Source organism: Danio rerio, chromosome 13, assembly GCF_052040795.2.
Source record: "Danio rerio strain M-AB ecotype USA chromosome 13, GRCz13ab, whole genome shotgun sequence".
Classification (NCBI taxonomy): Eukaryota; Metazoa; Chordata; class Actinopteri; order Cypriniformes; family Danionidae; genus Danio; species Danio rerio.
In genome coordinates this window covers 31,110,001-31,127,284 of record NC_141033.1, presented here as the reverse complement: position 1 = coordinate 31,127,284, position 17,284 = coordinate 31,110,001, and the positions used below count along the sequence as shown (strand labels likewise).

The following is a 17,284-nucleotide window of genomic DNA, read 5'->3' as shown; positions in this document are numbered from 1 at the left end:
AACTCATTTCTAATAACTGATTTATTTTATCTTTGTTATGATGACAGTAAATAATATTCTACTAGATATTTTCCAAGACACTTCTATACAGCTTAAAGCTTAATTAGGATTTAGGTTAACTAGGCAGGTTAGGGTAATTAGGCAAGTTATTGTATAATGATGGTTTGTTCTGTAGACTATCGAAAACAAAAAAGCTTAAATGGGCTAATAATTTTTACCCTAAAATGGTGGTTAAAAATTTAAAAACTGCTTTTATTCTAGCCGAGATTAAAAACAAATGTCCTTGCTCTGTTAAACATAATTTGGGAAATATTTTAAAAAGAAAAAAAATCAAAGGGGGGCTAATATTTCTGATTTTAACTGTGTGTGTATATATATATATATATATATATAAATATATATATATATATATATATATATATATATATATATATATATATATATATATATATATATATATATATATATATAGTAATTGTAATAGAATTACACATCAATTACACAAACTTTGTTTCCTATATTGATAACAATATTTTTAACATTATATTGCATTTATATATTTTATTTCATATAAATAATACAGAAAAAACGAAAAGTGGACGGACAAACGTAATTTTGTTGTGTGAAAAAAATTGCTGCCTGTGTTCAGAATAAAATGCAGTAGATGTGTTTTCCCAGCGTCCTTTAGATGGCACTATTGGTGTAGAATTACCTTGGAATCCTCTGCGATGTCACTGCCGATTGAAGCCTCTTCTTCTCGTCTGTGTGATTAGCCTCTATGACACTTGATACTTCAGCACAAGCTAATGCAGCTTGGGTAAGGCATCGTCCTGTAGGAAACAAGGGTCACCTGCACTGAATAGGAAGTCCTTGATTCCATTTAAGACCAGTGAACTTGGCCAAGCAAAACACGGTATGAATCTTAACTTTATCTCACGTTACTCTTCCAGTATGGTCCGTAAATAAAAGGGACAGTTGAGGATTATTGTGCAACTGAATAAAGTGTAAAAATATCACCTTAACCTGCAGCACGGAGGAAAATAATGGGTAGGATTTACCTTGAAATAACGTACACTCGGAAACTGAAGAAATAAATAAACTACAACTAGTTTTAAAGAAACCGCAAGCAAAACATTGCTTTATATGTGAAATTTCAAATTAAAAGTTTAAAATAATCTGGATTTGTAAAATATAAGTTAATATTCTTAGTATAAAACAAATAAACTACGTAAATATTTTGTAAAAATGCATTAAAAATTGATTTGATTAACAATGAAACAAAGTTCTGTCAGAAACAATTACACTTTTATGGTTAGAATTAGTTTATAGTTAGTAACTTAGCAAAAATGTAAAAAAATGAATGTAGTAAAATGTATTTACAATGAAACAACATTCAGCCAGATGCTAATCTTTTATAGTTGGTTATAGTTAGAAAAACACTAAAGCAATACAATGTATCAAATGCATTATTTTTTATTAAAAGTCTGAAGTTTGGTTTTTTTTAAAAATGTATTTCAATAATGTTTGTTTAAAATTTGGGGCATCAAAGTGGCATAGCACGATCGCCTCACAACAAGAAGGTCGCTAGTTCTAGTCCCGGCTGGGTCAGTTGGCATTTCTGTGTGGAGTTTGCATGTTCTGCTGTGTTCACGTAGGTTTCCTAAGAGTGCTTTGGTTTCCCTCACAGTCCAAAGACATGAGCTATAGGTGAATTGGGTAGGCTAAATTTGTCGTAGTGTATGAGTGTGAGAATGAGTGTTTTGGGTGTTTCCCAGTGATGGGTTGCAGCTGGAAGGGCATCCGCTGTGTAATTACATGCTGGATAAGTTGGCGGTTGATTCCGCTGTGGCGACCCCTGATTATTAAAGAGACTAAGCCGAAAAGAAAATCAATGAATTAATAAAGTCTAAAATTTGGTCATTTTTAAAATGCAATTCAATGTTTGTATAAACCAACTAAACCTGTGGTAAAAAAAACCTGTGGTAAAATTATAGTATAATTCCCCTATTAACTGGAGTCAAAACAGTTCTGAGAAACATGAATGGAGAATGTGGAGTTTTTGTTTATGCATCAACAACATGTAATACTTGATCAGAGATGAAAGACATGCTCTCTCTCTCTTCCTCACTCTCCTCAAGCTTAAGGTAACATGACGGATACTGTTTCACCTGCTAAACACTTTGCTCTCTCGGCCAAATAGCTTGGCTTCCCAGCTTTTCTTCCAACATCTGCCGGGAGAATCACGGTGTAATTGAGGCTTTAAAAAGGCATGCCAGAAAGCTCACCAGATGCATCATTACAGTCTTCGGCCTGTCTTTTGAAAGCTAAATTTATGAAGCGGTCTCTTGCTCAGGTCTTTTTCAGCGGTTTGCACTCATTGCTCTGAAGGATGTTGAGATGCTCGAGCATGTGTAATAGACGCTGTACAAACAAACAAAACAACCAGAGGCACGAATTAAAACAAATTATATTATAATGCTTTCAAAAATGCGATCCGCGGTTTTGAGTGCTCCTTGCCATCCAGATGTTTCTTCTGAGATCAAAGCAGGAATGTGCTCTGATGGTGTAAACCTATTTGTTGTGTAATACTGGTAGATAATGTAAACCCTAGTGCAGGAAAGTAGACCTTTTGTCCTCAAATTGCCAGTATGATTTTACAGTGATTTGTGCAGGTGCAAAGCGTGTAAAGTGGTTTTAATCCCACTTCTTTGTAATCATTGCCTTTTTATGCACCAGCATTTACAGAACTGCGCTGCGTGCACAGACAAGCGCACAGATAAAGTGTAAATAATCACGTTACGCCAGACGTGACACTGGTGGGTTTGCGGACAGTGTTTGTGTGTGTTCCTTTGTGTGCTGTAGGTTCCGAAAATGTAATCCTCAAATCCCCTTCCCATAAGGCGCCTCCAACCCCTCCTCATGTCCTCTGAACTCTGAAAGTCTTCATTACCTTTGTCAGAAACTTTGAGTTTGTGGCTCAACCACAATTCCCTAAGGGTCTGCTGGTAATGACCTTGTGCATGATCGATCAATACATAGATAGACAAAAAATGTTCAGTATATGAATTGAAGAATTGATGACAGACAGACGGACAGACTCTGAACAACAGAAAACACTGAATGATAGATAAATGAACTGAACAACTGAAAACAATCAGATAGAATTGAAAAATGAAAGAATGTGAATGAAATAACAGTTAAACAATGCACAAACAGACAGAAAGATAGAACTGAAAGAACTGAACTGTGAAAAAATACATATAATTATTGAATGAATTAAAAAATCTTAATTGATTGAACAACTGATGATGATAATGATAATAATATAGATAAAATAATTGAACTGAAAACAATCAGACAGAAAAAATTGAAAAATGACCACTGAAAATTGCACAGACAGACGGACAAACAGAAAGATCTGAATTAATTGAACAACCTATAAGGATGAACAGAGACAGACAGAAAGATAAATGAACAGTGCACAAACAGACAGTGAATTGTGAAAAAATAGAATTATTGAATGAATTAAATCTATTAATTTAATTAATTGAACAACTGATGAGGATGGACGGATAAATAAATGGATTGAACAACTAAAACAATCAGACAGATACATTTGAAAAACGGAAGAATTTGAATGAAAAATTAATTGAACTGCACGAACAGACAGACGGACAAACAGAAAGATCTGAATTAATTGAACAACTTATGAGGATGGACAGACAGAAAGATAGATAGATAGACAGACAGACAGACAGACGGATAAATAGACAGACAGAACGACAGATAGATTGGTAGGTAGGTAGATAATTAGAAAGATAATTAGACAGACAGACAGACAGACAGACAGACAGACAGACAGACAGACAGACAGACAGACAGACAGACAGACAGATAGATAGATAGATAGATAGATAGATAGATAGATAGATAGATAGATAGATAGATAGATAGATAGATAGATAGTCAACAACAGAAAAAAACTGAATGATAGATAAGTAAATTGAACAAGAGACAGATGGACAAACAGAAAGATAGAACTGAACAATCAGACAGATAAAATTAAAAAAAGGAAGAAACTGAATGACATGACAATTGAACAATGCACAAACAGACGGACAAACAGAAAGATCTAAATTTAAGTTACGAGGACGGATGGACGGACGGACGGACGAACGGACAGACAGACAGATAGACGTATGAATGATAGATTGTCAACAACAGAAAACACAGTGATAGATGAATGAACTGAACAACAGACAGACAAAATTGAACAATAAAAATATTGGAACAACAGATGAATGAATAGACTGATGTACAGAATGACTGTTAAAACTGAACTGTGAAAAAAGTGAATGATACATGAAGTAGTGGAGAAATGACCACATGACAGACAGGAAGACAATAGAATTATTGAATGAATTTGAAGGGATGGATGGACTGACCAACACACAGACAGACAGACGGACAACTGAACAATGAAAAGTGATATAATTGAACAAACAAAAAAACACAAAAGACAGTTAACTGAACAACCAATGACAGATAGATAGATAACAGACAGATATGAATGTAGGAGTGCAAGAAATAAACAGACACAGTAAACACTTTATTATAGCAAATCTCTAGTTCTGCATGCTTTTACAGAAGCGCACAGTGTAAAATTCACTGCCTTCATTTTAAGAATATCCACAGTGTCATCCTCAGTATGAGTGAGTGCCCATTTCCTGCTGAGCTCCAAACCTATGGATTATTATTTATTAAACTGACCACGTCTTTGTGTCCCAGGAGGCCATATTTCCTGCATGATTGTACAATATCTGCACGGAGGCGTAGGCATTCCTTTTATCTTCAGTGACAAAATCAGCTAATGGATTGTCCCACATTGCATATGATCTAATTTATTCCGTGATTGACCATAAATCACACCAAGCCTAATACGAGCCCCACCTTTTAAGATTCACTTTGAGCATCAACTGTGCATTATCAGGGGTTTTAAACACTTCCTCTCAGAAGTTTACATACAAAAAATGGCAATTTTTTATGTTAGTTGTGTTAGTTTGCCCTGAGATTAAAACACTGTCATCGTTTATTCACATTCCTCATACAAGTTATGATAGGGCTTAAGATTTGGAATATATCATGAGTTTATGGACTCGTTTTATGATACTCTTATGCTTTTAATGTCTTTTTGAAGCTTGATAATGGGTCAATTCCTTTTTAATTATAATACATTAAAATATTTTTTGGCAAAGCAGTGGCGCAGTAGGTAGTGCTGTTGCCTCACAGCAAGAAGGTCGCTGGGTCGAGCCTCGGCTCAGTTGGCGTTTCTGTGTGGAGTTTGCATGTTCTCCCAGTGTTCGCGTGGGTTTCCTCCGGGTGCTCCGGTTTCCCCCTCAGTGTATGAGTGTGTGTGTGTGGATGTTTTCCAGAGATGGGTTGCGGCTGGAAGGGCATCCGCTGCGTAAAAACTTGCTGGATAAGTTGGCGGTTCATTCCGCTGTGGCAACCCCGGATTAATAAAGGGACTAAGCCGACAAGAAAATGAATGAATAATTTTTTCATTAAAATATCATGAAGGTGAATAAATAAATTACATTTTTATTATTGTTACCTTGCAACTCGTTATGCAAAGAAAACATATAAATGAGCCACAGCCACATCACCCTGCAACCCAAGACCAGTTACTTACTGAAGCTAAACAAGGCTGAGCCTGGTCAGTACCTGGATGGGAGACCACATGGGAGCATTAGGTTGCTGTTGGAAGTAGTGTTAGTGAGGCCAGCAGGGGGCGCTCAACCTGTGGTCTGTAAGAATCCTGACAAGTGTATCTGTCTGTGGACTGCAAGATGGGGGGGGGGGGGGGGGGGGGCGCAAGATGTAGGGGCGTAACTTGTAGTAAAGTATAGACGTTAATAACGGTGATTGTTTGGGTTTAGGTTTAGAGAAGGCGTAGACGTTAATAACGGTGATGGTTGGGTTTAGGTGTGGGGAAGGTGTAGCTGGTAATAACAATGATGGTTGGGTTTAGGTTTGGAGAAGGTGTAGAGGTTAATAACGATGATGGTTGGGTTTAGGTTTAGAGAAGGCATAGACGTTAACAACGGTGATGGTTGGGTTTAGGAGTGGGGAAGGTGTAGAGGTTAATGATGATGATGGTTGGGTTTAGGTTTGGGGAAGGTGTAGATGTTAATAACAATGATGGTTGGGTTTAGGTTTGGAGAAGGTGTAGAGGTTAATAACGGTGATGTTTGGGTTTACGTTTAGAGAAGGCGTAGACGTTAACAATGGTGATGGTTGGGTTTAGGTGTGGGGAAGGTGTAGAGGTTAATGATGATGATGGTTGGGTTTAGGTTTGGGGAAGGTGTAGAGGTTAATAACGATGATGGTTGGGTTTAGGTGTGGGGAAGGTGTAGAGGTTAATAATGATGATGGATGGGTTTAGGTTTGGGGAAGGTGTAGATGTTAATAACAATGATGGTTGGGTTTAGGTTTGGAGAAGGTGTAGAGGTTAATAACGGTGATGTTTGGGTTTAGGTTTATAGAAGGCGTAGACGTTAATAACGGTGATGGTTGGGTTTAGGTGTGGGGAAGGTGTAGAGGTTAATGATGATGATGGTTGGGTTTAGGTGTGGGGAAGGTGTAGAGGTTAATAACGATGATGGATGGGTTTAGGTTTGGAGAAGGTGTAGAGGTTAATAACGATGATGGTTGGGTTTAGGTTTGGAGAAGGTGTACAGGTTAATAACGGTGATGTTTGGGTTTAGGTTTAGAGAAGGCGTAGACGTTAACAACGGTGATGGTTGGATTTAGGTGTGGGGAAGGTGTAGAGGCTAATGATGATGATGATGGTTGAGTTTAGGTTTGGGGAAGGTGTAGAGGTTAATAACGATGATGGTTGGGTTCAGGTTTGGGGAAGATGTAGATGTTAATAACGATGATGGTTGGGTTTAGGTTTGGAGAAGGTGTAGAGGTTAATGATGATGGATGGGTTTAGGTTTGGGGAAGATGTAGACGTTAATAACAATGATGGTCGGGTTTAGGTTTGGAGAAGGTGTAAAGGGTAATACCGATGATGGTTGGGTTTAGGTTTGGAGAAGGTGTAGAGGGTAATACAGATGATGGTTGGGTTTAGGTTTGGAGAAGGTGTAGAGGGTAATACCGATGATGTTTGGGTTTAGGTTTGGAGAAGGTGTAGAGGGTAATACCGATGATGGTTGGGTTTAGGTTTGGAGAAGGTGTAGAGGGTAATACCGATGATGGTTGGGTTTAGGGTTGGGGAAGGTGTAGACATTATTAACGATAATGGTTGGGTTTGGGGTTGTGGTAGGTGTAGACGTTCATAACAGTGATGGTTGGGTTTAGGGACACTATACTGTGTCCTGGCCAAATTCCCTCCAGTGGCCCTTACCGATTATGGCCTTCCAATCATTGCCATCCACTGAATTGGCTCTATCACTGTCTCTCCACTACACCAATGGCTGGTGTGTGGCAGGCGCACTGGTGTCGTTGTCCTGTGGCTGCCGTCACATCATCCAAGTGGATGCTGCACAATGTTGGTGGTGTGGAGAGACCCCTCACATTTACATTCTTGCCTAAAATATATTTTCAATATATACTAAATATCTGTTGTAAGTAAATACATTTTACTGATTAAAAAAAAATAAATACATAAACAACAAAATGTATAATATGCCATATGGGCTTTTATTAAGTATGTGTGACGGACTTTATTTGTTTTTCTTTGACACTCCTGAGATCCTTAGAATAACATGGCTTTATTCCTATAATTTATCAAAGAGGAATCCCAAAGCAAAAGAGACCTGCCTGAAGTGTGATGGGGCAACACCTTTGCATTGTCATCCTGTGACTGTGCCAAATCCAAAAGGGCTTTAACATCAGACACATGAGGTATTTGTTTTGGGATGGCATGGATTAACCGTGTCAGCGCAGGCCCCCACTAGCTCTGGATGCTAATGCTCTCAGCTACTCCTGCTTTGAGGACTAGGGAAAGAAGGAGTGTGTGGCTCTTCTTTGGTTATTCTGTTTCTCTCTCTCTCTCTGTCTTTACAGATGTCTGCTCCTGCACAGACCCGGTAGCCACCCATAGCTTTTAAAGCCTAACCTTTGACCTCAGATTTCTCACTTTACGGTGTATAACACTGGTCGAAAACACTTAAAGGGTCACCAAATGTCTTCCATGCCTTTTTGGGAACAGCAGAGAAATTCTTAAAACACATGTAACAGAAACAGTAATGATTTTCAGCTTTTTGGGGAGCTCACAAATACAGGGATTTAGAAAACAAATAAATGTTACTTATGTTTTATTACAGCTTACTAAACAATAGGATGTGGTTAAAGCCAGTAATATTATTCATTTATACACCTCATATAAGTGATGACTACCTATAATAGTGGCAATTATGTGATTTGTCTTTACTGTGGTCATGTTTCAGAATGATGACGTGAGCATTTGATCGTACTAAAACTGATGTATGGAAAACTGTCAGAGTTTGATACGTGAGTTGATAACTTTTGCATGACAATGGTTTAAAGGGTTAACACAAATTAAGATATTTCAGATTAAAATTTTCTGTGCACACAAAAGTATTCTCGTAGCTTCATAATATTTTGATTGAACAGTTTTTTGGTACCTTCCTGAACATGTTGGGACCACTGATGTCCATGGAGGACGAGGGAGCTCTCAGATTTCCACCCAAATATAATAATTTGTGCTCTAAATAAATGTCTTGTGGTTTGGCATGACATGAGTTATTATTGACAGAATTTTATTTGTTTGGTGGACTTGGACTATGCTTTTAAATGCATGTTCTTTTTAGCAGTAAGAAAACTTGATTCCTTGTCTAAAGAAAATGACATCCCATTTGTAAACAACTGGTAACAGCCTACTAGCGATTTACTACAAGTGTTATGCACACTCACTAGCTGCTTTAATTTGTACACATTGCTAGTAGTCGGTTTAACCCATATTTGCCTTAAAAACTGCCCTAATTATTTGCAAAAACATTCATGATAGTATCTTGCAGTTGTCCTAATGCATCCTAAATGTGGTCTATTTGATTGAGATCTGGGGCCTCATGTACGAAGACTTGCGTGGAAATCTTACTAAAACATTGCGTACGCACAAAGCTGTAAATGTGCGTACGCAGAAAAAATTTCAGATGTATGAAACACTGCGTACGCCGAATCTCACGCATATTCTTTTGTACATCCGAATGAACGTGAAACTGAGCGCAACATGCACGAGCGCAAAACCCCTCCCTGCCTCCTCCCCCGTATGAATATGCTAATGACTATGCTAATGAAAAAAACCCAACGAAAAAGCAAAGGCAAAATCAAACAAAAAGAGAAACTTTGAACAGAATGTGAATTGGAGGTGCTGCTTTCGGAGGTAGAACGGAGAAAAGCGGTGTTATTTGCAAGTTTGTTCTCCGGAATTAACAACAAAAGAAAAAAATAGAGTGGGAGAGTTTAGCTGATACGGTTAACACAGTTGGGTCTGAACATCGCACTGAGTGCATTTAAAAAAGAAATAGTGTGGTTTATATCTGTAAAATGTTGCAGCACCCTTAGCAGTCGCAGTGGCGCACCTCATAAGAAGCATATGATCATGTACTGACACGTTCGAGCACAAACTCGGTTCGAATCCAGCGTCTGATGAATTCTTTCTTCTTTTTTTTCCCGCTACATATCAGATTTTGCCCACTATTTATCACGAGAAAGACAAGTAGGAATCATTAATAAGTTTGTGCATCATATTTTATTTGCACATTTATTGAATGGAAATGTTTCTGATTCACGCTTGCAAATTTATCTTCAGATAGTGTCTTTATAGCAATGTGCGTGCAGTAGATAGCTCAGATTACATTGGGAAAACAGGCGACCGCTGCAAATTGTGCTTTAATGTTTAGCTGGTCAACTGTATGGTATGGAAATCTTACATACCTACTATATGAACCCGTCTCATACAGCTGCCATTGCAAGGATCAGACACTTTGTAGAGAAGAATTTAACACAACTGCCTCTAGGAGTCGCCAATGGAAATAAAACAGACACGCACAAAAAATGTGCGTACGCCTGCCAGAAAGCTGCCGTGAACCTGCGCACATTCCCACGTTCAGTTCATTGTTAGTAAATCCAAACGTGAGCGATTCTGAGCGTGAAACCTGGTGTACGCAAAGTTTTTGTGCGTACGCAGCGTTGATACATGAGGCCCCTGGTGACTGTGGAGGCTGTTTGAGTTTAGTGAACTCACCGTCATGTTTGAGATGATTCAAACTTTGCCACATGGTTTTGCTATATTGAAACAATAAATGTAGCTTAGTTTGTATTAAGGAGCCAGAAAATATCCCACCTTATTACACCTGCAGCAGCAACATAAACCGCTGATACAATGCAGGATGGGTTTACACTATTATTTTAACTATATGTAAATTCCCTTGTTTTTTCTTAAATATATCTAAATGTGGCTGTAGAAACAGAAACTCCTCAGATCAAGCAATTGTTTTTCTCTCCAACATTCTACTGTTTTGGTTAGCCCATACTAACTCTAGCCTCGATTTGCTGTTTTCAGCTGTCAGGTTTGAATCCCTGCTCTTCTGCTGCTGTATCTTATCTGCTTCAAGGTTTATTGTGTTGTGTGGAAATTTTCTATCTGTTTTTTAAACTCTAAAGATCAACAGTTTCTGTAACGCTCAGAGAAGCCTGTCTGGCACCAACAGCTATCCCATGTTTAAAAGACATTAAAATCTGATTTCTTCCCCATTCTTATGCGTAATCTGGACTTCTGCAGATTGTCTTGAGCATATATATATATATATATATATATATATATATATATATATATATATATATATATATATATACCTTAAAACATAGAGTTGCTGTCATATGATTGGCTGATTAAATAGATTGAATAGGTGTACATAATAAAGTGGCTGATAAATATTTACAAACACTTCCCTTCCAAAATGTTAATTGTTATCACTTAGGAAAATGGTTTTGTGTCCAAATGCAAATTAGATCATGTCAGATTTTGATAAACATGGCCATTTATGATAATAGTTGGTCACGGGATAAATTGTTTTACATGTGAGCAAGCAATAACTGGAGTGTCATGGAATCTACACAAACAGCAACCAACCAAGAAACTTAAAGCACGCCTTGACTAGTTAAGAAGAAAAAAAAAAGACAATGCACAACGGAAACAAAATAAAACAGGTTTAATTGGCTCTTTGTTGGAAAAATATACTTTGAGTTTCAATATATCTATTATCATATGTGCCGTGGTTTAGCATAAATCCCCTCAGCGGGTGTTGGCAGCTCTGAGCAGTGTTTGTTTTAGACATCCCAGAGGTCGCTGGCAATGTGTTAAGTCCGTTAAGACTTGGGCCACAGAAGGTCGTGAACCCTGCTCGCTCTCAGGAGCTTGTGACAGAGGAAATATCCACAAGGCCACGACTGTACTGTTAGCTGTGCAGATTTTTCAAAAGGCAAGATGCCCACTGCTCTGTCCGAGAGCTGAGACCAGCGCTGAAGGCTTGGAGGAGACAAAGAACAAGGCTAAAATTTTCAAGTAACCTTACTGCATGGTTATTTCCAGGACTGGGAGCCTGCAGTTCTGAAGTCCAGTGAATACAGGACGGAGGCCAAGGCGGCATATAGGTGGGTGGTGTTGAAGCACAGGCTGTACACTGGGCTGCTGGTGGTGGGTGCCAACTGGAACATCTGTCAAACGGATATGGCAAGACGAATTTACTATGGTGATATAAAATTCCAAATTAAAATGCTGAGGCATGCTCAAGGTTACCTGTAAACAGCGGGTTTGCCTTTTGTCCCATAGACGCACAACTCCATAGTACGATGAGCCACTGGCAATCATGTGATTCCTGTCTGTCTTTATACAGTAGAGGGCGCTGTCATGAGGCTCCTCCCACTCCATCACACACTTCCTGATAGAGAGTACAAATTATGAAACAAATGATAAAATATGCAGAGGTGTGATTTATCTTTGTGATACAGCAACAATAAATCAAAAGTGACTTAAGTAAAATTTCTGCCATGAAACTGCATGCGCAGGTTGATTGGTCACTTAATCTTCTCATACGTCATTGTTACAGGGTGCAGGAGACTGGTTACTGTCACTTCGGCAGCCAATGAGCTTGTTCCTCAGTATAATGCTCCACCACAATTTACACTGTATAATTGTGGCGCTTTTTCAGAGACCCTCCGTCACCCCAGCTCCACCTGTGTTTAGAACTGCTAAGGGGGTTATATATACAGTATATTATGTTTGCAACTGCAGCGTGTTATATTCTCAGATGACATGTCTGTGCATATACTAGCAGTTGCAGGTCTCGGTACTTGCTCTGCCATAATAATCAAAGTTGCAGCAGCGTAGCAGATCTATACCGTCAAGACCAAATACATCAGCATTACATAACAGTACATAACAGTACTCATACAGCCTCCTGTATTACTCTGCCCACATAGAGTGACAGCAGATCTTTAAACTTACTACAGTTTGACAAACATTGCAGCTGTTGGACAACATAATTTACTTTTGAGGCGATAATTCGGAGATACAGCGCATGGGAATTTAACAGCCTGTCATTCTGACAACCCAGGCTCATTCTAAAAAACGTAGTCCCGCAGACATTTCTGGAAATTGCGAATTATGTAAGAGGTACGTATGGCTTGAGTTTAGGGAAGTGGGTGGGCGGGTCAATCAGTAAAATTGGTTGGGTTCAGGGAAGGAGGAGGGTGGGTCAGCCGATCGGCCGTTCGTCTAGTCAATCACTCAGCCTGTCGGACAGACGGTCGTTCGACAGCGGCCTCTATTGGGTTTACTCGAGAACAGCGCGGGTGCGAATGGCACTTGCGAGAGACATTTGATATGCGAAAAAGCCCACACAGCTGCCTCTCGCGGATTTGCGAAAACAAAAACTGCAAAAATACGTACCTCCCGGGATGTTTTTCGCGGTCTCCAAAAAACGTCCACGGGACTACATTTCCCTGGGTTGCATACTGAGCAGAGCAAAGATGGTTGCCACAAGATGGCAACAGAGACCGCCTAATAAGCCCTTAGAGGAGAAAAACCTCAGCATAATTTCAAACTACAGCTAATCAAATCTTTAGAAAACAGAGAAGTTACTTTCTAAGTCGATCTCTTTCTTTTGTATGCTGTAGTGCTGTATTTATAACAGTCTGATAGTGTTTTTGGTAGTGTTTGTTTTGCTTTGGCTTTTTCGTTAAATGTTGTTATATCCTGATTGCAGAGAAATACGGAGAAATCTCTCTAGACTGATGGCATGTCATGTCGTTCAGCCTTATAAATAAAATGTGAGCTTAAAACTTCACTTGTCTAACTTTGCTACTCGTGTGATATTGCTCATATACATATATCACATTATATGTATCACATCATCTATATTATATTAACATATATTTACATAATATATATAAAGTCACACACGTTTTGAATGACAAGGCAAGTAATTTTTAATTAGAGAGACCTTCTTTAAAAAAAGAAATTGGGACATGTAATTTCCCTTCTTAATTACAGCTTTTTACATCACAAAAAATCCACTAAATCAAATGTCCAACTGAATTAAATAAACACCACACTGTTCTGCGTATTTGGACACATTGTGAGATACAGAAGTCCACAGTTCTTCCACAACTCCAGCCATTGTCACGCTATATTAGAGCAGTCCTAACACAGAGGGCCAAAGCCACCATGGCTAACTCTCCCTGCGTGGCTTAAGGGCGAGTGTCTTATTTGCGCTGGCAGGCCACAAGGGTGAAACCTCATCCCTTGTTTACGGAAAGGGGCTTTCTTGTTTTAGAGCAGGTCGCGAAAAAAAAGAAGGAAGGACAGGGCAAGTGTCTGCGCGTGTGCTGAGCCAATAGAGATCAATTCTCCATTAATGGTGTGCTGAATAAATCATGGAGAGGGAGTGTGGCAGACAGCGGGGCAGCAGGAGTGTGTCGAAGATGTCTGGATTGCATCTTGCTGTGCTGCACATGTGTACACACATACACACACATTCTGGAACAAAACGTTAAACATGGCCTCATGGGTCATTCCTCTAATGCTGTACAATTTCCTCATATGTGATTTAAGCCACAAAATGTGCACATGGGAAATCAAAAGTTCTTTGTTCTTTATAATTGTATATATTAGTATAGCACATATTACATAGTTTTTAGTACCTGAGAATGTTAATATATCACCTATAACATTTTAGAGGTAGGTAAAATAACCCAATACCCCAATTAAAATAAAGTGTACCCAAAATTAGATTTTTTTAAAATGTATTTGTTATTTTTATAAGTGAAAATCAAGTGATGAGTGAGCCAAAATTCTTCCACAACATTGTAACAGACTCAATGCAAGTTATCAAAAACACTTGATTGCAGTGGTTGCTGCTAAGAGTGGCCCAACCAATTATTAGGTTTAAGGGGCAAACACGTATTTACACAGGGCTATGTAGTTTTGTATTTTGTTTTCTTTTACATCCACTTCTGAATGGCTAAAGAAAAACTAAACGAAAAATTTGGAGTGACTTAGTCAAAGTCCTGACTTGAATCCAATTGAGATGCTGTGAGATGACCTTAAAAAGCAGTTTATGCTCAAACACCCTTCAATGTGTCTAAATTATAACAATTCTGCAAAGATGAGTTGGCCAAAATTCATCTACAGCGCTGTAACAGACTCAGTGCAAGTTATCGAAAACGCTTGATTGCTTTATAATTTTAAGTGAAAATAGGCTGAATTTGAAATAGTTTAGGTACTCGAGTTTGAAAAGATTTGTATGATTTCAGCCATGACGGTTTACTTTGCAACATATAAAAGCTTATTTATTAATAATTTTTAAAATAACCTTTTACTCATTAGCCATGTTTCCATCCAAAAATGCGAATTTACTTAATGTGCAAATCTGAAACATCGCATAAAAGATGTGCGAATAAAGCAGCGTTTCCATCCAACGAGTCAAAGAAAACAAAATCGTCACTTCCTGATTAACCGGCGGCAAATATTAACAGTAAAAGAGGAATTTGCTGCGGTAGGAGAAGCTGCTTGAATCTTTTCCTTATTTAATAAATGACTTGCGCCTCAGAAGAAAGTATGCAATGGTGGTGTTTGAAGGCATCAGACACGAAGCACAGACACTTTTGACAGTTCTGGAGGTAATAATATAACAACACTAATACTGAAACCGTTAAGGCATTTAATTACATGTTTTTATGCACATTTTTAAAATGTATGTGCATCTTGTCGTTTCCATCAACAGTTTTTTATGTACATATCCAAAATGCGCATTAAAATAGATGGATGAAAAAGTAGCTATTGATGTCTTCTTTTTTAGAATCTGCTTTTGATGTTTTCATATGTAGTGGAAAAATTTAAGTGTCTTAGTTATTGATTTTATAAACGAAATGCCATGTTACTTCAATTAATTCTGTAATTAAACAAATCCTCAATCACTTAGCATAGTAGAAATCTTGTAATTATCATAATATAAATAATGAAGTTGGAATTAATATTATTCTTTCTAAATTCAAAGAAAACTTTTTAAACCATTTTTCTTTTCAATGCTTGTGGTCAAACTCTCGTCTGTGGTCGTCTGCCATTTCTAACCCCTCATGTATGCAACAGCATGTTTTCCAAGACACTGAGCAATCTAATTCAAATAAAGAGATGACACACATCCACCTTAATTATTTGCAATGAACCTAAAAATCAGTTTCATACACTTGCCCATGACACAGTTTACTCTACAAGGGAATTAAAGTGCTCTCTTTTTATAGACGATGATGACTTTTAAATGACTAACCGCTTTGAATCAAGACGTACCACATATTGAGTCTTGACTGGTCTTACTGTGAATTATTGATATCTTAAGAGGGGACATTTGCCCCTCCCCAAACTCTCCAGGGCCCTCTTTCAATCACCTCTGATTTGTGTTACTTGACTGCCCATATGCGATTGTGAGGGTCCCCCCTCCTCAAAGCCCTACATAGAGCCCCAGTCCACCCCACAAGCGGCCCGCTGATCCCCAGCACCCGCCCTGTTGCCCTGGAGACTTGGCGCTCCACATCAATATGGCCACCAACCGGCGTGGACTTGGGTGGGTGAGAGTCCCGTCGCAAGAGCCTTTCTCGACGAGGGGGTCCTTTTCAATCTCTCAGAGGAACAATTGTATCCACAGACCCAACAGGAGGCTCAAGTCCAGCTTCTTTTTTATCTAAACGGTACTCTATGCACAGGAGGGCTTATTAGATTAACAGAGAACACTAATCTTCCTCACAGGCTCTCCAAGACGTACCAGCTAACTTTATTAGTCTCCACAGACAAGGCCAAATTTGCTGACAGCGCAGGTCAATGTAAGCGCAAAGCCTAATTCAACTTGGACCATGACGGAGAGGTGCCAGAGGTCCCCAGAACAAGTACCTGGAGCAGACGCGCAGATCCCAGTAGCGGATGAAGGTGTCGTATCCGCAGGTGAGAAGCTGGAAGGGAGACTCGTAGATGATGTCCAACACACCTGCACCTCTGCGGAACTCCGTACCGAGACACGACACCAGGTGACACCTGAGAGAAAGATGTGAGAGAAGAAGACTGCAGATTATACCTTGTCAAACCTCATTGAGGAAGATTAACACAATAATAAACCACAGACAGTGACAAGAGAGAATTACGCAAACTTGCTGGAGGCCGATCATTCCAGAGCGCGAGTGGACAAGTGAGGTCACCTGCGTCTTGTCTGAGTATCGGTTTTATCAAAGCAATTCAGTGACTAGCAGACTCATAAAACAGGTCATGTTTACTTGTTGTTGAGATTGGAACGTCTCCCAGTCTTCCCCCACATCTCGGAGTCAATAAAGATCTGGTTTCAATCCAAACGCCTTCATTTGCTCGCTTAATCTCTTATTACCGTTAAATCCCACTATACTTTCCAACATCCATGGACCACACAAAAGCTAAATTAAGTCCTAGGACGAGGAGATAAAAAGTAAACACCTTTCTGACTTTGAATGGGCTGCTAAATCAGCTTAGTTTGGCCATAAGGTAAGTTCCCAGATACGCAAGTAAACCAAGAAGAGTGGAAGAAAGGAGATGGAGGGCAGAAGAAGGGGGGTGCTGGGACTAGCACCACGCCCCATTGATCACAGACTCAACGGGTCCGAGGCGCCCTCCGCCCCCACCCGCGCCGCAGAGGCCAGATTATTGTAGAATCACAATTTCTTTGTTGCCATT

At 39.0% G+C, this 17,284-nt stretch overlaps 1 protein-coding gene and 1 long non-coding RNA gene across 3 annotated transcripts in view; one reads left to right on the top strand and one right to left on the bottom strand.

The window, feature by feature from the left end:
- Window positions 1-712: 712 nt before the first annotated feature.
- The window catches only part of fbxw4 (F-box and WD repeat domain containing 4), a 59,110-nt gene continuing 42,538 nt past the window's right edge, over window positions 713-17,284 (bottom strand). Inside the window, exons 7-10 of one of the 2 annotated variants that reach the window (XM_087278438.1) lie at window positions 16,478-16,618; window positions 11,831-11,972; window positions 11,607-11,748; window positions 713-830 (exon numbers count right to left, since the gene is read on the bottom strand). In XM_087278438.1, the coding sequence (XP_087134564.1) occupies window positions 11,614-11,748; window positions 11,831-11,972; window positions 16,478-16,618 (418 nt within the window). In that variant the 3' untranslated portion in view covers window positions 713-830; window positions 11,607-11,613. 2 annotated transcript variants of the gene reach the window in all.
- LOC137487409 (uncharacterized) overlaps window positions 757-17,284 on the top strand; it is a 27,341-nt gene continuing 10,813 nt past the window's right edge. Inside the window, exon 1 of the long non-coding RNA XR_015506034.1 lies at window positions 757-913. This is a non-coding gene — a long non-coding RNA (uncharacterized LOC137487409). The remainder of the gene's footprint in view (window positions 914-17,284) is intronic.